Source organism: Canis lupus, chromosome 7 (assembly GCF_003254725.2).
Source record: "Canis lupus dingo isolate Sandy chromosome 7, ASM325472v2, whole genome shotgun sequence".
Lineage (NCBI taxonomy): Eukaryota > Metazoa > Chordata > Mammalia > Carnivora > Canidae > Canis > Canis lupus.
In genome coordinates, this window is record NC_064249.1 from 30647329 (window position 1) to 30666610 (window position 19282).

Consider the following 19282-nt stretch of genomic DNA (forward strand, 5'->3'; position numbering starts at 1 on the left):
TGGGGTGTGTGAAGGAGACTAAAGCTACTCGAAGGGCAGGGAGCTCTAGACCAGGGTCTGGGAAGGTGGGTGGAGAGGTGTGGTGGCTGCAGGGCCCATGGGCACAGGGGGAAACGCACAGTAGGACCCAGGAACCCATGTGCCTGGGTCTCCTGGGAGCTCCTGCTTTTCTGGAAAAGACCAACCAGAAGGCCTAGGTGGCCCTCTGTGCGGGAAGCATCCAGAACACCAACATACAATTTCAAGGAAACTCCAACAATGTGAAAACACTTGGAAAATGGTTTAATGATGTTTTACAACAGAAACGAACTGTACAGTTACAGTAAGTTTAATATATATATAAAAATTACAGCAGACAAATGCATCTACACAAAATCTACCATTTCATTCTGATTCACTGTCACCTACGCAATCTCTCCCAAGCCTACAGCCCCTGCAGGAGGCCCCAGGAGGGGGAATCATATAAAGGGCACTTTTAAAGAGACAGCACCGCTCATATTCCCCACCACCTCCTTAAGCCTCTGGGAGGCACATCAGCTAATTCCCCCAAATGTAAAGTTGCTTGTGTTTTGGGTTTTCAAAATCAAGAAAACACATGTTTCCCAGGGGCCCAGATAACAAGGTCCCCCAAACTCCAAGTTATCAGCAGATTCTTAGAAAACATCCCTATCAAGGGGAAATGGCTAAGCAGGCATTCTGGGGCAGTGAGGCTACACAATAGCCACCCAGACTGCAAAGTTATCTAAGGAGAAATGTCAAAGGACTCCCAACCAACTACTCAGAAACTGTCACTGCCTCATTAAAGCTGCTGGACAATTTTGGAAAGAATCATTTACACCACATCTTAAGTTTCCACAAAAGAGAACTCAAACTCACATTTTAAACTTAAGTACATAAAACAAAAAGTTCTAGGAGGCCAGGGGGTCAGTCCCCCTTATGACCCTCCCTTGACAACAGTGGAAAAACACCCCTGAATCAATATAAAAAAAAAAAAAAAAAAAAAAAAAAAGGAAGAACAGAAAAAAGTGTGGGGGAGAGTTAAGATATTAAAAGACGAGAGAGAGAGAGAAAGAGAGAGAGAAAACATCTTTAGGAAAACACGATCACTGTCTCTTTAAAACAAAACAAAATCCCAGTTGGGAACAGTAATCAGCAAATATGCAAACCAAATTGAACCCGGTGGAAGTTTATTACTGAATATTATGTACACTCAGAACTTTTTCATTTTCTTTTTTTATTATGAACACCTAGGCAGTGAAAACTGTTATGTTAATACATAGACACACCCAAAACATACAAAAATACTATTATTTCAAACTACTAAGAATAGGACAGTTCAGTTATTTTCATGCTATGACTTTAAGAGCATTACACTGAAACAAACAAGAAGTTAAACGACATTTTTTTTTTTAATATCCCAGAAATATACCAAAATATACATCTAAGCTTTGGAATTACTGAGGTTAGACTAATGCAAGTGCTGGGTAATCGTACTTAATACACAAGTCTAAGGTTCTGCAGGAAAGAAATCATCTTTGGTATCTGCATCAGGCTAATATTATTAACATTTGGATTTTGCTTTGGGATAGAGCTTGTATGACCCTAGAACCAAATACCCCCCTCCCCCAATCAACTGAGATTAAAAAGATCCATGTAAAAAGTTCCTTCATTTGCAATCCCCCCACCCCCCAAGTTAAAAAGTCACAGGCATCTACCTAGCACAAAGGTTGTGAGATACAATGCATAGTTGCACAGTGGTGCTGCCAAAGGAAACCAACTACAGCAAGGATACATGAAAAGCTTGGTAATCGTTCTGCATGTTTTCTCACAAACAGGGCAGCCACTTCCAAGCAGTTCCAGTAAAGGAAAAGAGAAAAGGCTCAGAAGGGCACCTTGGCGTGTACTCACTGTCATGACCCCAGAGGTCCAAGCACCCAGCAGAGCAGCCAGTCCTGCACCAGTGTCTTCAACTTCCCCCCACTCTGTGGGTCCAGCGGTCCAGCAGCATCCCCAGCCTCCCAGTCCCTGTGCTGAGCCCCTGTGGTGACCGTGGTTATTGTCGGGTAGAGCATCCGGGTGATGGCGTTTCGTCTGTTTTAGAAAGTCTGAAATGCCAATTTTCCCCACGGCACATTCACGAGCTGGCCAGGGCCAAAGCTACTGAGGATGCACCTCCACAAACTCCAAAACACGGCAAAAGAGCCTCCTACCCTTCCCGTGGGTCAGAGGTCCCCGTCCCACCCCCAGCCTCACTCCTCTAAATGCCAGGACGCCACAGACTGGATTGATGCTGAAGACTTCCCTTTTCTTTGGTTTTTTTGTTTGTTTTGAGTTTATACAATCATTAAGGAATCTTTGGTTTTGGCTGGAAATTTAAAAAACAAAACAAAACAAAGAAACCACCCTCCCCTGGCTTATAGCAGCAGTATTAAGACCTGGCAAAGCTTTCTTTCAACGTTGGGGGTGGGAATCAAAGGTTGGGAACTACATTCAAAGAAAAGGTGAAAGGGCTGGGGATGCAGCTTCTAGAGAGCCCATTGGATACAAGATTGTCAAATAATAATAATATTAATAATAATAAAAACTTAAATATTTGGATTTTTTTTTTTTGGTCATGTCAAAGGAAAAAAAGTGAAATGTGTATGCAGCAGTCAGCTTAAAGGAGCCTTTGGTGTCTTTTCCCTTCCACCCAAAGTCCTGAAAATAAGCAGAACCCTGAGGCCTCAGAGAGGAAGGGGATGGCCTCCACCCACTAGGGAAATCTAAAATGTGGGCTGGGGGGGTGGGGGAGTGGAGAGCTGGCCAGCCCCTGAAGGCAGGGTGGCAGGGAAAGGAGATGTTAAGAGACCTGTGAAGACCCCTTGCAACAAAAAGAAATAGAAGATTGCAATTTGCCCTCAGTTTGCAGTAGCTTTTCAGCAGCGACATTCAGAGGCTTTAGGAGGTCCCACCCTATGCTACAGGTCCCGTGATGCTATAGGCCAGAGTTCAACATTGCTTAGAGGAGGGAGGGCAGACTTGGCAACTCTGTAGGGTTTAGAGAAAGTTAAAGCAAGTTACTCAGTCACGAGTTAGAAATGAGGTATACAACAGCTCCTGGATTTGAGGTGGGCAGAAGCCCCACACTTACTCACCTAGCCTTTGCTACAACCATAGAGAAAGGGACTGGAACTACGGTCTAATGTGGGGGGGGGGGGGCTGAGTAATACGGTGCAGTGCTCCCTACGGCAGAGGGGAGGAGCTGGAAGTCTTGCCTCTCCCTTGGTCTCAGGGGCCCCACACCTCCGATGTTGCCAAGCGCCCCTTGTAGTACGATTGCAAGGTGTCTTGCTCCTTCCTCCCCGCGCCCCCTACCCCCCCGTGTCTGCAGTCTTAAATCCACCGGGGCGGGCATCATTCCGCTCCACTCTTAGGAAAGTCCGTGCGGGACTGGACTCTGGGACGCGGTACCGCACCCACCTACAGATAGCCTTTCCTGACACAACTGCCTACATTGTAGCCTCTGAAAGTGCATTTCCTTTCCTGCTGTATTGCCAGACTTGAAGACACTGGGAGGACTCTGTCCTTTCTCACTGTTTTCATTCAAAGGAGATTCCAATTATAAAGAAGGATTTGATGTTTCGTTTTTTTACCCAGCACCGTATCCGGCCGTCTGCCTGCAGACTTCAGGATATAATGTTAGAGAACTCAATGCTGCTGCCAGGTGATGAAAGAAGCCCGAAAAGCTGCTTTTGCAAGGTGGTGGCTGACTTAAAACAAGGATGAACAAGTGAAGAGAGAAAACACGGGGGAACTTTGCAGCAGACCTCAATGGTTTTTTGTTGTTGTTGTTGTTGCTGTTGTTGTTGTTTTTTTTTTTTTTTTTTGTAATAAGTTACTTTTGGGGTCTGAACTTTTTGACAGTGTCCTGGGTTTGAACCCGAAGGTGGTGCTGGGTGACAGAGCCGGGCGCAGAGTGGGCAGATGCAGAGAAAGAACCAGACCTGGCACCTTCCCTCCCTGGCCTGGGGGGAGGCTCACTTCTGTGCTCAAAGTGGTGTTCCATCAAGCACACCTTGTTTCCTGTAACTTCTGTGTCAAGTGCTCTTACCTTCTATAACCCTATTACCTACTTACAAACCTATCTAGCACTTTGAAAAGTCACACAATAGTAATACCACTTTTATATAATGTCAGAACAATTAGATTATTAGTAAAGCTTTCATGACGTTCTGCAACCTGATCATTTTTTGACAGAATATTGAGAGCAATAAATGTCTCATCTTTCTGTGTCCCATCAATAGTACACCAAGACAATGAAATTCTTAACTCCCTAGAACTCATGTACAAAATCATTTTGGAAAGATAAAGCTCCCTGGGAGAGTAAAGGAAAGTCTTTTGGTTTTCCATGTAATCCTGCTCTTGAAAATGCTTATCCTTTTTACAAGTGACACAACAGAGATAGCACAACTAGGTATCATCTGAACTCAAACAGGCTGTACTGGTTCTATTTATAAGCGTTAGATAAAGGGAAATAAAGAAAAAAATTTTACCTTCATCTTTTGCTCTCCCCCCATAATTTGCCAGCAATTCCAAGAACATCAAGGCTATACTGAGCAACCCTACCCATCTTTACAGAGTCAGCAGAGTGAAACTAAATCAATCTCTCTTCTAAAGCCAGGATAACCAACAAGACTTCCTTCAAAAAGTGGGTAAGGGAGGAGAGAAAAGAGACATAGGTACAGCTTTTCCCACATTTCAACCTTTCACTCCTATTCTTTCTGCCTGTTTTAAAAATTTAAGAATGAACAATGACATAGCAGTGTCTTTGGTATCTAAACCAAATCCCACTCAAGTTCTGTGAGATGGATGGTTTATTTAAAAATCAGATACAGTCTGATTTTTTTTTTTTTGGGGGGGGGGGAGATACAATCCATATCTGAACATGGGGAACCAAGACAGTCTGTCTGTATGGGCAGAAGGGGCTCTTTAATTTCTCCTAAACCAGTATGATTTCTCATTCACATTCTCAGCAAGAACAATCCTCTCCTCAATCTCACCAATCTACCAATCCCTAAAGGTCATGCTTATCACATATGTGAGGCAAGCAGGTTGGCTTTCAACTGCTTGGTTTAGTTTTACTTCTGTTTGCATTTTTGGTCTAGACAGAAATAGCCTTGGTATGAAAAAAGGAAGTAGGGTTTTAAAATGTTGGCCTATTAGCACAACATTCAATAACATGACAGGGTGACAAAAAGAACAGGTATTACTTCAGTTTTCCTCGATCAAGATACATCATGCACTCCTCTTTCCTCTCCAAATTAAGTGGCACATGTCTATTTCTGCCTATTTCTCAACCACACACCCAGATATCCGTACATACACCCTTCACCGAAGCTCTTGGTACATAGAGGTAATGAGTCCTTAGGGGAGAATGGCAGGGTCTGGTGGCAAGGGTGACCATAGGAAGGGAGTGAATGCCTCAGGGGACCCTGAACCTCCAGGACAACCCATATGTAACCTGCATACCACCGCCACACACTGCAAAGCAGGTCAAACCACAGAGAGGCCAATGAATCCCCAACCCATCACAGGGATAATCAAGTTTCCTTTGGCAAGACAGATATAAGGAAAAACAAACACATGAGCAACATTTTCCTTCTAACATAATCAACTCCTCCTCTCCCCATCCCAACCCTCCCTAACCCTATAAATTGTAACCTATAAACAGGATCCCAAATACATACAGCATCAATCATGTTTATCATAATAAACATCAGTTCAACTAAATGCTACAGCTAGAATTATTTCCACTATTTATAAAGTTTTCTTCTTTTTATTTATTTGGTTTTTAGATTAAAACCAGGTCTGCAACAATGCTAAGCTACACTGAGGTATTTTATGAAGGTGCCAGAAGCTAGCTGTTACCCACCAGCATTACCCTCACAGATTAAGGTTATCACCATTCAAAAAGAAAAGGAAGAGAAGGCGGAGGGAAAGGAACTCCAGGTCACAGAATCAAAGAAAGACTCACTCAAGCTACTGCTTTTAGAAAAGGCCAAGAGTAGAAGAGCCAAAACAAGAACCAAGTGCTTCATGAATAAGGACGATTAGAAGAAAGCACCAGGTTACAAATCAGGACAAATCTGAGAAAAAGCATGTTCCCAGCCCTCCTAATGGAATCCTTTCAAATATCTTACTGGAAATCTCAGGGGTATCCCATTTAATCCCTTTGGATTAAGAAAAGAATGAGGCAGAACAGGATTAGTATCAGCTTTTAATGAAAAAAGCAGTCTCTTTATCCTATTCCTGTCCAAGCTCACATTTGTACTGTGTCTGCCATTATGTAAACTTGCATAATAGCGGATCTTAGTTATTTTTTTTAAAGAATGGCAAAAGATTCTTTTTCCTTCTCAAAAATGAAGGTAATTTCTTAGAAAGATTTACCATTTTATAGTGTCGTCTTCAAAATGGCCAGGGCTACGACCACATGAACAATGTCACACATTACATGCTTTTCACACACATACAAAAATGAACTCATAATGGTTATGATCAAAGTAATCCATCAATTCTTGCCCATTTGAATAACTTTAAATTTCCGGACTTAAGTCATTTTTTCTGTCAACACTGATGGTCTCTTGACATTTTCAGCTCCAATAATCATGGTTTGAAGAATAAACAAACTTTAAATTAATTTAAATGCTGATTTAATAAAAAAAGTATTTGGCCAAAATATCGTAACAAATTGTTGAGGCTCTCTTCTGACTGAGGGTTGTCAAACTACAGACTGACTGTGGGGTGCCCTCACCATCACTGCCTCCACCAGCCCTGGTGCCTGTGGACTTCTCTACACCAGCACTTCTCCCTTATCTTCCTATCTCAACGGGTTTATTTCTTTCTTGGTGAAGAAAGTTTTGTGAGGATGACCAGGGTTGGGAACTTGAGACAAGAACTATAAAGAGTTTCTTCTGTAAGCCAAGTGTTTATTCTACACTAATTGCAATGTTTACTATCAGATTTATAACTTTAAAAATCTGCAATGATTTCCTATATTTGCAAATATATCCAGCATTCCCAGCAATTTAAATAGAAAATTTAATGCTGAAGATTGGGCTGACCTTCAATATTGTGTTGAGCAATATCTGTGCTTCTGGATAATACAGACAAGGTTTCCCCTACCTTCCCATATATACATGAGAACAGGAGAAAATAATATAAAAAAGAGGTATAATTGTGCTTTTTTCCCCCAACGATGAATGAATTATGTAGAACAAAATTGCATGATAATCTCACTAAAAATCTTTTAATTATAACCTTATTTTCCCTTAAAAAAAAGATTGTTAATGTCTAATAATGCCACCACAAAGTACAGACACGTATGGTCCTACACAAAATGAAAGTTGTATTCCTTTGGTTCCATTTCTTGAGTAATAAGTTGAGTAAATTGGGATGGTATTGGTCTTTCTTATCAACCAAATGAAAGGAAGTGTATATTGGGTCAGGTAATGGAGATGAACTTTTTTTTTTTTTTTAATTCTAAAAAGCTGCCTAAATAATTTCAGAAACATTTGAACTAATAGAGCACTCAACTTCTTAAATTAGGAACAACAATACTGTTCCTACAAGAAGTGCTTTTCCAAGTCTTTCTGCTCTGTCCCTCAGACCCATATAAATACAGTTCACGAGCAAACTGCACTGCTTGTGATAAGCAGGATTCAATTACATTCACCACGCCCTAGGGAGGGCCCATTACCATGGGCAAATAGAGTATCACTATAAATGCATTCAGAATTAGTCTTTGGTTTAATATGTATTCACCAAATTCAGGGATGAAATAAAATTTGCATAATTATTAGGAGGAAAAAAGAATGTACAATGAGTTATGATGACCTATCTGGCCCATCCGCTTAGAAACACAGAGACTCTACCAAACGCCTCTTTTTGATCAAATGGTCCCCTTAATTTCCAGACTCTCTGTATAAAGGGGTTTAAAGTTGAGTTTGAGTACCTTAGCTGAGGAGATTCACTCAATTCAAAATGCATTTCTTGAGATGATAAAAGAATATAAAGTAAAATGGACTAAAGGTTGAGTCATGAAGCAGTCTGATGAGCAGAATATCTAGGGGTGGTGATGGGGAGGTGATTTGAAGCTCAACACCCATCAACAAAGGGTTTTAGTGTTTCATGTGTTCATGTACAAATGTACTTTTCATTTTACAACTTGTCTTTAAGAAAAAAAATGAAAAAAATTTAAAGTTACCTTTGTCTAAGGATTTATTTCTTTTAAACACAGATTTTTATGCTGGTTTAAGGTTTATCCTCCTAAAGTGGATCCACACACACAAAAAAGGCAGAATCTCCTTATCCCAGATTGACTAGAGAATACAGACAAGGCAGGGAGTAGAGGACCATCATACTGACATTTAAAGCTTAAGATCTTTCAAAATATTGAAGTCTGTTGGTGAATCTTATTTGGGAGAGGGAGCATCTTTTGAACCACACAGGAAAACAAACAAGCACAGCCTTTCCTTGCCCTTCCTTTTAACCCATTGGGTTTGAGTCTTGGAGGACTCCATACTTCCTTTGGTAGCAGTTTTGGGAAATTAATGCTATAACCTCTAATCCAGGATGGTGGGTATCAGCATTTCCCTCCCTGAATCCTTCCTCCTAACTTACCTCTCCCGAGGGAGGGACTCATTCCACCGGGCACCACAGTATTACCGATTGCCCTAAAACCATTTACGCAGACTAAAGTTAGACATGTCAAGTCAGGATAACAAATTAAATGTAACTACATCAGAGAAATAGCAAGATGGAGAGGAGAAAAATTAGTAACTGACACTGCCATTCTATTTACACACCAAACTAAATACACTAGTTAAAATCAAGTTAATGTCTGCCCAGAGGATATTACAATTTACCAACATAAAAGATTAAAACAAGCAGCAACTTTTATATAAAATTAATAAAGACAAATGAAAAAAGAAATTGTCAGTAGCATCTATCTCCTCAATGTGTCTGAAACGCACGTTTATAAACTAGTCCATTAGTACAGCAGCTTGCTAAAAATTGACTTTGGTTCAAGCTTAGTTAAAAAAAAAACAAAAACAAAAAAAACCCCCGACAACATAAAAAAACACACCACACATAAAAAAGGTGGATGGACATTTGTTAGTTCCCTGCTTGCAGTTCACTGATTTGGGAGGAATTTTAGGGAAGGTGAATGGTAAGAAGAGGAAATTTAGGTTGATAATTAAATACTCTGTGAAATAAAACAGGAAGACAGAAGCAACGAAAGAAAAACTAACAAAGGGACTAAAAATGTTTCTGGCCTTTTAATATTAAGGTGCCTGTCTCCCACTTGGATGATCACAAACATATGCACTGTGTCTGTGTCACTGCCTTTCTCAACACTGTGAAGAGACAAATACAAAGATTCCAAGCTCCCTTGGGACACAAGCAGAGCGATCAGAATGAAAATGACCTACACACCCTCTCTCAGACCCCAGCTTAAAAGGGGGGCAAGTGCAGTCTTGGGCCACCAGAGACAGACATAAGCAAGCACCCACAGACGCCAACTGGGAACCTTGACCTCCGATAAGGAGGGGAGCTCACATGAGCCCCACTGCAGTGACCCCGGCTTCCGGGAAATATTCTGGTATAGATACTGTAATGACAGCACACTGACAGGAAGGGGAACTGAATTTCCATGTTACCCTCCATTCCTCTTCATCTACTTCCATAAACTCTTCCTCTCTGTGGGCTCATGTACATAGTCTAGAAACACCCTGAAAACAATTCCAGAAGCTATATATCACTTTCTACATTGTACAGCGAGACGTGTATTTCCATTGTGACCTGCCTAAGCTGGAGCATCACTAACAAACCAAGGAGACACTTGAGGTGTGTGCAAAGTTCCTGCTCAAAGTCCTTCAAAGGTTCTAAAGACCCCATGCCCAGCTAGTAAGTGCGTTCCCCAGTCAGGGCAGCAAGGAGAGTCTCAGGGCTAGAGGGATTTACGCGCCGTCCAGTGAAAAGGGGTCTGTGGCCAGAGCAAAGGTGGTGGCCTCAGACTCTTCTCATCACACCTCTTTGGGGATATAGAATGGATGGCAATAGTCTAGTGGAGTTCCTTCAGAAAACAAAAGAAGGGCGGAGTTTCCCAATTTCAATCAGTCAATTCGCTCTTTGCCAAGTAAATGAAAGGAAGTTTGGATGAAAAACTTCCACAAAATGCAAACAAACAAACAAACACACCAACAGTAGGAGCATTTTTCAGGAGATAAGAAATCAGGAGAACCACCAAGTCAGGTGTCTGCAGTAGTCTTTGCTCTTCGGGCCCAGATCCCGTCCTGCAACACGCATGGCCGTTCCCGCTGAAAGTGGCAGAAGCAGCACCTGTGCACCGCAGGATCTGGGCCTCAGGGTCATTCAATGATCTGGGGTGAGTGAGAGCTACAGTTCAGCAGGAATTCCTTCCTACGCAAAAGTGCTCGAAAGGCACCACCTGATGGGGGGAGGGGGCGTGTGTGGAGTGGGAGTGTTTGCACACACTGCCTTCAGCTTCTGCACCAAGCCTCTTGCATAAGTGGCAAAAGAAAATAATTTTCTAGCACCTCTGTAAGAGTCATCAAGGATAAGGAAACCAGCAAGAACATTCCCCGCAGTTAAGAACGTAAGTCTCCCCTGACCCCCAAACCCTCCCTCCCCACAGTGTGGGAGCTCACTGAAATAGGATCCAGGAGCAAGAGATAAACATGTCCAAACTATATATATATATAAAAAACAATAACAACAACAACAATAATAATAGAGATACAGTAATACAGGCCTGCCTAAATTGTACCAGTTAAGAAAGGAACCCCCAACACAATTGATACGATTATAAACACCTTGTTATGACTTAATGGCCTGTACAACAGACCCATAAAAATGATTTTTTTTTTTAAGAAAAAAAGAAATTTAGACAAACAAGAAACCCCCTTCCTATATTGGAATTGGTACCCACCTTAACTTGTCACCATGACTGCTGGAAATGAGAAGTAGTCCTTTCACTTCTTTTTTTGTTTGTTTTTGATTTTTTTGTTTCTGCTTTTTTTTTTTTTTTTTTAATTTTTGGTTAGAAAGTTCTCCAATCCATGAAGCAATCCTGAAAAGACAGTGTTTTATTACAAAATTAGGCAAATGTTGTCCTGTCTCCATCCTTTTGTTGTTCTGGTATGCATTTTTTTTTTCCTTCTCTCCCTTCTTCCCTTGCTGCTGAAACATGGCAAGAGGAAGCCAATCACATTTTTCAGTCTCAGCCTGGCTGGCAGCCCCATCATGCCGCGAGTGGAAAAGGCTAGTGGCAGCCCCGTGCAGCCCAGCTCACTGTGCCTTGGAGGCGGTGGTGGTGGTGGAAGCGGCCCCACCGGCAGAGGCCACTGTGAAGAGAGAGTTCTGGATGGACTCAGCAGAGGTGGAGGTGGCGTGAAGGCTGGCTACAGGTCCAGAGTTCCCTGCGGAGGCCGCAGCGGCAGAGACCAAGCTCACTGGGTTGCTGGTGAGCAGAGAGAGGTTCTGAGGGTTCAGGAACAGGGGGGCAGTCACGATGTTGGGGGCTCCTCCTGCATTGGCAAATACCAGGTTCCCGGTTGCATCCAGTGACGTTATTGGAAGAGAGCCACCGGAAGCAAGAGCTACAGACAAAATCCCCCCAAACAGGCAGAAAGGAAAATGTTAAAACCATTCTAGAGAAGCCAAGTAACACATCAAATGCACTGAGTTTTCCTACAACCTGGGTGGAAAGAGTGCAGCCCTTCATTGATGTTCTCTCTTATAACACTTTCCTGTCACCTACTGAAGTGTATTTGTAATTTTGGAAGAGACTGAGCAGCTGTATTATTAAATAATTTAATGAGCACACAGGACGGAGGGGAGGGGAGAGCCAAGCACTACTGAATCACACATGCTGCCGTCTTGGGGCCTCATCTCCCTAGAGTACCTCATCCTCCTATAAGGATTTATTAAGTCCAATTATTTTGTTTTTAAGGAAGATTGCTGATTTTATTTATTTTTTTTAAATATATTTTTTTTAAATTTATTTATGATAGTCACAGAGAGAGAGAGAGAGGCAGAGACACAGGCAGAGGGAGAAGCAGGCTCCATGCACCGGGAGCCCGACGTGGGATTCGATCCCAGGTCTCCAGGATCGCGCCCTGGGCCAAAGGCAGGCGCCAAACCGCTGCGCCACCCAGGGATCCCAAGATTGCTGATTTTAAACTACTTTCATTCAAAAGACAAACAAGGTATAGTGACTGCGCATTAAAATATGGTTAGCTTTTAGCCAATAACTGGCATCATTGATAAATTTGAGTACTTGTTTTTTAGTATGATGTACAGGATGAAAACGATCCTTCAAAATGGCTTTAGTTCTAAAATAATTTTCTATTACTAAATAAAATGTAACGTGTGGTTACTGTTTCACTTGCCGAGGCATCGATTTGATTCCTAGGACTTACTTGTACACAGGAGAAGGATAGCAGAGAGGCACTGAGGCAGACGGCCTTAGGGGCTAGCTGAGGTCAGGGCCTGCTCTCATGAGGGAGAATTTCTCTATGACGCTGTCGCTGCTCCATAGAAGCCATCACTGAACTTTTCTTTGAAATAATTCTGCACTCTCAATATCTTCTGTCATCTGACAACCCCTCCAATACCCTCCCACTCATAAAACCACATTTTCAAATGTAGATTTGAGGGGTTTTCTAACGGCATTAAAATTTTGGTTTAATTTCTTCTCTAGTATATATAAAGAAAGCTAGGGGGACTGAAGGGAATGTTTCAGTTACAGAATAGTTCTTAGGGTTACAGAATAGTTCTAGATCTTCCCAGAGGGTACTTGTTCTAAACTCAGCTGTGCCCTGGGAAAGGCATCTGCCTTAGTAGCATCACTACAGCCCAGAGGTACACCCTCATGCAAGAGAAAAAGTGATTTATCACAAATCTTATGCCAAAAAGAAATCCTTCTATAACAAAAGGTTTACAGGTCTAATCATCAATTTTATGTATCATTTATCCTATGTGAAAGTCAATATAATGTAAGGTAACTGCCATATAATGACTTATAATACATATTCAAATGACTGAATGACCAAATTAGTTATTTCTCAGATATATCTGGTCTGTATCCACAGATCCTGAAAATGCTTCAGAGCCAAAAAGGTGAAATGGTCCTAATATCTGTGCGGGTAACTTGAGGACTCCACCCAAGGGCAGTGACTGGTTGCCTTGAGGACCAGCCATGTGATCAGAGGGCTAGAACTTTCAATTCTACCCCCAACCTCACGGGAGGGAAGAGGAGATGGAGGTTGAATTAGCCAAGGGCAAATAGCTTAGTCAATCATGACTAGGTCATGAAGCCTCTGTAAAAACCCAAGAGGACAGATCTTACGTCTTTTTTTGGAGAGCTTCCACTCTTGGAGAACTGGAATACTTATACGTGCCACTGAGCCAGGTCCCAAACTCCACGAGGACAGAAATTCCTTTGTCTGGGACCTCTCCCTATGTATCTTTTCATCTGACTATTGATTTCTTTCCTTCATCATATCCTTTATTAAACTGGTGAACATAAATGTTTCCCTGAGTTCTGTGAGCTGCTCTAGCAAAGTAACAGAAACAATCTAAGGAAGAGGTTGCTAGAACCTCCAATCTGTACTTGGTCAGAAGTACTGATAGTAACAGCCTGGGCTTACAACTGATGGGAGAGAGCAGGAGCAGCCTTGTAGGACTGAGCTCTTAACCTGTGGAATCTGACACTGTCTCTAGGTAGACAGTATCAGAATTAATTTGAACTCTCAGATCCCCTGCTGGTATATAAGAATTGCTTGGTGTTAGGGGTGGAGAGGGGCATGCTGGAATCGGATCTAGGAACCCTAGAAAGAGCAATCTAATCTAAATTATGTCTTAGATTTGTCTGTAACTCATATTCTCTATAGTATACTGTGGAGGTATCATTCATAAAACACTAATCTTAATTGAGGTTGGCTAACAGCTTATTTTTGGTCCCAGGAAGTCTCATTTAAGAGGTTAAACCATTTAAATTTTAAGGAGAAAAATATTCTCTGATTAATACAGTGATGTCTCAAATTGTCTTCCTGAATCACATAACATAGCATCTTCAGACACAAAGCTCAGAAGCCAAACAAGGCAAACCCTTCCCTATATGGAATGAGTGGATTTAGACTGGATAGCATGCTAAATCCAAAAGAGATGCATCTGGGCTTGGAAATGAGACAATCCAAGAGAATATATGCTCTAAACTGACGGGGATAAAAAAGGGCAGAACCTAACAATGAAGGTACTCCTAAAGTCTGCATAATGTGCTCTAATGTTAATTCATTACTGGACCTTCTCACATGTGCCTCTCTTAGGGTTGGGGTTGGGGACTAGGAGATCTTTTCTTTTCTTTTTTCTTTTCTTTTCCTTTCTTCCTTCCTTTCTTTTTTTTTTTTTCTTGGTCAAGTTAGCCTGAGGATGGATCTTGGATGCCTATTTAGGTAAGTTTATCAGGGGGAAATTCTGCCTCCAAGTCTACTCACATAAGAAGACAAATATCAGGGACACCTGGGTTGCTCAGCAGTTAAGCACCTGCCTTTGGCCCAGGGCGTGATCCTGGAGACCTGGGATCAAGTCCCACATCAGGCTCCCTGTATGGAGCCTGCTTCTCCCTCTGCCTATATCTCTGCCTCTCTCTGTGTCTCTCATGAATAAATAAAAAGAATAAATATCAACATAGAGTCCTGGTTTTTTACAATACTAGAAACTAAGCATATTTCCTGTTCTTACAAACTAACACCTAGACTTCTTGTAGAAAATTGTTTTTACAAGGACATCTTCTTGGTCCTCAAGTAAGTCAGCATTATCAATTTAACTCTCTCTCCCCATCAACTTCACCTCTAGCAAAGCAAACTTCCCTCATTAAAAAAAAAAAAAAAAAAGAAAAAGAAAAAGAAAAAAAGACCTAAGTAAGAAGAAAAATTCTACTGACCTTGAATAGTTGCCAGTGTACTGTTGCTCATGAGAGCTGGGCTGAGGGCACCGCCCAGGGTCCCTGGATTGAGACTGAGTAAGGCACCTCTGCAAGTCCAAAAGAGCAGTCACTTCATTACAATGTAGGCACAATATATCCAAAGGGATAAGAGAAAGAAGAAAATACAGCTGGGGAAGTATATGGAAATATTTGTTATTCTCCTTATGAGAATAAGTTTACTGTTTTCTTTGATGCTTACTTGTACAAAGCAAAATAAGGATATGATCCACACAAAACCTAAAGCCTGCACAGTCACTTTGACTCTTTGAATTACTTCACTTTTTTTCCAAAACAAAACAAAATGCCAGAGAAAGGAATATATTTACAAAGTTATCCTTATTATGTTTGATAAGATAAAATTGAGGATCTTATTACTCTATCGAATGTCTGTGTCTGACAATTAGAAAGCAGACAGCTGAGAGAGTTTAAATGGAGAATTCTGGGCATTCCTCCTGGACCCACAACTCACACAGATCAACTCTGATGGCCTGGTGTTCTAGGTCTTCATCTGGAAATAACAATATGATTGCTGCTTCCCCAGGGCACTAAGAAACCTAAGTCCAGCTATAACCAAGGCCTTTGTGCTACCACAGAGCTACCTGTTCCAAAGAGAAAATGGGTTTAAAGAGATTTTTTTTTTTTTTTTTTTGCATTTAAGGTGGTGATGGGAGTATCCCCTACAAGTAATTGGAGGGATGACTCCTGGCTGGTTTTCAGAGGTATCGGGGGTGGGAACTCCTTACCCAGCTGCAAACTGCGAAGGTGCCATCAGGCCTGGGCTCAGTCCGGCAGCGGCAGCCATGGCAGCGAGACTGGCATTTGCAGGCAGCGGTGCAGCCCCCTGGAGGGCGGCAGCCGCGGCTGTTTGCAACCCTGACGCTGTCACCATCACCTGGCTGGTCCCAAGAGGAGAGGACAAAGTGGAGGTGGTCTGTGTTGTGCTGGTCTCACTGGCACTAGATGCCTCGGAGGTGGAGGCTGAGGCGGACGGGGAGGGGCTCAGCGAGGGGGAAGTGACTGCTGAGGAAGCCGGTGGCGCTGTGGAGATGACGGTGGCAGTGTTGCTGGAGGTGCTGTCTGTGGTGCCTGGAGGCAGAACCAGAGGAGAGAGTGACCTTTGGTGGGGCATGCTGCGAGAACCATGGCTTTGCTCAGCCCTACTCTAGGCTCCACAGTTGCCAGTTAACCTACCATCCAATAACCTTCTTGGGATGTGTCCTTTTGCTCTCACCTTGTTTAGCAATGCTACGGAAATTAACATTTTAGAACCAAAAGCACAAACCCTACACTTTAAGAGGCAAGAGCCATAAAATAAATAGAGAACAGTTTTCTATTTCCAATTTCTTATTCAAAAAATGAAAGAAAGAATCACAGAAGCTTTAACTATGGAATACAACTGGTATGGGGAAGAACCACTGAAGCAAAACAATCCTTGCTTCTGAAAAGCATTTTTGATCAGAAATCTTAGTCTCTATAGAAAAATCAAAACAAAACAATGAAGGTAAGAAAAACTAAAAGTTATATAATTTTCTAAAGTTAAGTGTGAATAATAACATCTGCAGAAATAGTATGAAAATAAGGGCCCAAGTCTAGATGCCTTCTTTGCATTGAAAAATTTAAGGAGCTATTTTATAATGAAAATCAGCTCTCAAAGAGCCTATTGTGGTATATACATATTTTTTATTCGTGGAAACAGTAACACACAAGGATATTATGAATCTCACCAAAAGCATGAAAAATGAATCTCTAGGAAATTGTTATTTGAGAGACCTTTAAAAAAAGACGTCAAACTTCTTTTGTGTTGTAAGGAAAACAACAAACATTTCTATACAAACAACAAATTGACCTTACAAATAGCATTGCTGAAAACTAAAACACACTCACACTGGAATTATGTAATCAATGTTGTCCAACAGAAATATAATATATATAATTTAAAGTTTTCTAGTGGTCCTAATGAAAATACTAAAAAGAACTAGGTTAAAATATTTCCACAATATTATCATTTTAACATGAAATCAGTATCAAGAGTATTTTTTTCATATGAAGTCTTTGAAAATGGCATATACTTTACACTTCTGGTGGCACATCTCCATGTGAACCACTCCCATTTTATGTGCTTATAAAGCACGCGAGGCTAGTGCTGGCCAGTACAGGTCTTAAATATGTCTAGAAGTTAGACCTGTTGAGTCACAAAGGTAAGTGTGATATAAAGAATGTAGTCTCTTGGCCTAAAGTAGAAATGACTCATCAGACAGTCACAGGATAGAAAACCTTCTGTAAAGCAGATGCCAGCTGTCCCCAGTGAGCTGTAATTCTGATGCTATTTACAGAAGGCAATATAGAACAGGCTCTCTTATGTCAGTTCTCAGTAAATGCCACATATCAAACACGGGCTGCTTACATCAGATGGAACTTAATTTACTGAAACTCACTATGTTCTAGGATATCACCAACCATATAGATGGATAAAACAGAACCTAAGTGGTATTTTCTCAGGACAGAGAACTCAAAAAACAAAAAGCATCTATAAATTTTCAGTATAATATTTCTGTGGGTTATAAAAGACCTGATAAATTATAGAAGAACTCGCCCAATCAAAAATAAATATTTCAAACCCATAAACACATTGGAACAAAGATCTTATGTAAAAGATAACCTTTTGGTAATAAAATCTATCACTAAGCTGAGGAAGACTCTCTCTTAAAAAAATCAGTTTTATCTTCCTAAATCTATTCTCGAGCCTTCTGATCTATACTAAGAACATCCAGAATTCAACTATCTTCTCATTTTAACGCTAAGGAAATGTTTCTTTCACACACCATGGAGCTGGGAGGAAATTCGACATCATCTGTTTCAGTACTGACTCCACTCTTCCCGCCCCCATACTGCTGCACAAAAGTGTTATGTGGTCTCAGTGAATCCCATAAACATATCTTTCTTACTGCTAGTCAAAAAGGGACCACTTACTCCTCTTTCTCCCTTCTCAAAAACAGATAAAGTTTCCTCTTTATCGCTCTGTCCCTAAATACAACTATACTTGTGTGGGTATCATTAATCATGGCTCCATTATTGTTTTGGTTCTACATTTACCTGATCACTCTTTATCTCTGAGCCCCTGATGCAGTGCTGGGTCCTATGCTGGGCAGATTCACACTCTTCCACTTTGATACCTATAAGACCTGCCTCTTGTTCTATTTAGAAAGATAAACGTTTTTTCTCATTTCTCTTGTACTACTAAGATATTTCAACGCACTTTCAATCTTTTCTTGCCCAATTTCTCACCTTATCTACCCTTTTATGTATGTATATATACTTGTCTTGAGGTCAAAGGCTTAATATAGGCCTTTTTCACTCTCCATTGCCACTGTTTTCAGACAGACCATTCAGTGTCACTCTCTTAAAATCCCATGTGTATATAAAGAAAGTCCCAGTCATTCTCAGTGGCAAAGTTAACCTGACCCCAGAAACCACTCCCAGGTGCTTTCAATAAGAATATGTCATATGAGCACCAGTAATTTTCAAATAAATTCTCCTAGCCAGTGAATCACATTTTAATCAACATTTTATGACCTTATATTCTTATATTCTTGGCAACATAATTACTTGGGAAACTTTGACCAAAGAACTGATGTTTGCTGAGCTTCATTGTCTTCAACAACAAAATAAGATGCCATCACCTACCTGGAAGGCTAGTAGAAAGTTACATGCAAGAATATATAGTGTTTGGCATATCCTGTCACTTCCTACCTCATCTTCTCTTTTAGAAAATAGATTTTTCGAGGTATAATTTATGCCATAAAATACACCCAATTTAAACACAAAATTCAATGGTTTCTAATATATTTACCAAGTTGTATAATTATCACTCACTGCGCCCAGTTTATGACACTACCACCACTCAGAAAAGGTCCCTTGTACCTATTTGCAGTCACATTCCACTCCCACCTACAGCTCACCTAGTCATTCGCTTTTCTCTCTGTAGATTTACCTTTTCAGGACACTAGACATAAATGGAATCATATGACTTGTAATCTTTTTCATCTGGCTTCTTCCAGTTAGCATACGGTTTTCAAGGTTTATCCATGTTGTAGCAAAAATAATACTTCCTTTTTCTGGCTGGAAAGTACCACTGGATGGGTAGACTACTGCATGAGGATAGACCATTACTGATTCACAGTGGATGGGCATTGACTTGTTTCCAGTTTTTGGTTATTATAAATAATGCTGCTA

At 41.1% G+C, this 19282-nt stretch overlaps 1 protein-coding gene across 6 annotated transcripts in view; it reads right to left on the reverse strand.

Annotated features, from left to right (window-relative positions):
- The window catches only part of POU2F1 (POU class 2 homeobox 1), a 187918-nt gene that overhangs the window by 381 nt on the left and 168255 nt on the right, over positions 1-19282 (reverse strand). For 4 of the 6 annotated variants that reach the window (XM_025430481.3, XM_025430484.3, XM_035719385.2 and 1 more), the window contains 3 exons: positions 15793-16135; positions 15008-15096; positions 266-11660 (listed from right to left, as the gene is read on the reverse strand). In XM_025430481.3, the coding sequence (XP_025286266.1) occupies positions 11350-11660; positions 15008-15096; positions 15793-16135 (743 nt within the window). In that variant the 3' untranslated portion in view covers positions 266-11349. Of the gene's footprint in view, positions 1-265; positions 11661-15007; positions 15097-15518; positions 15649-15792; positions 16136-19282 lie in introns of those variants that run through there. The other 2 variants (XR_003129217.3, XR_007411938.1) reach the window with 2 other exon arrangements.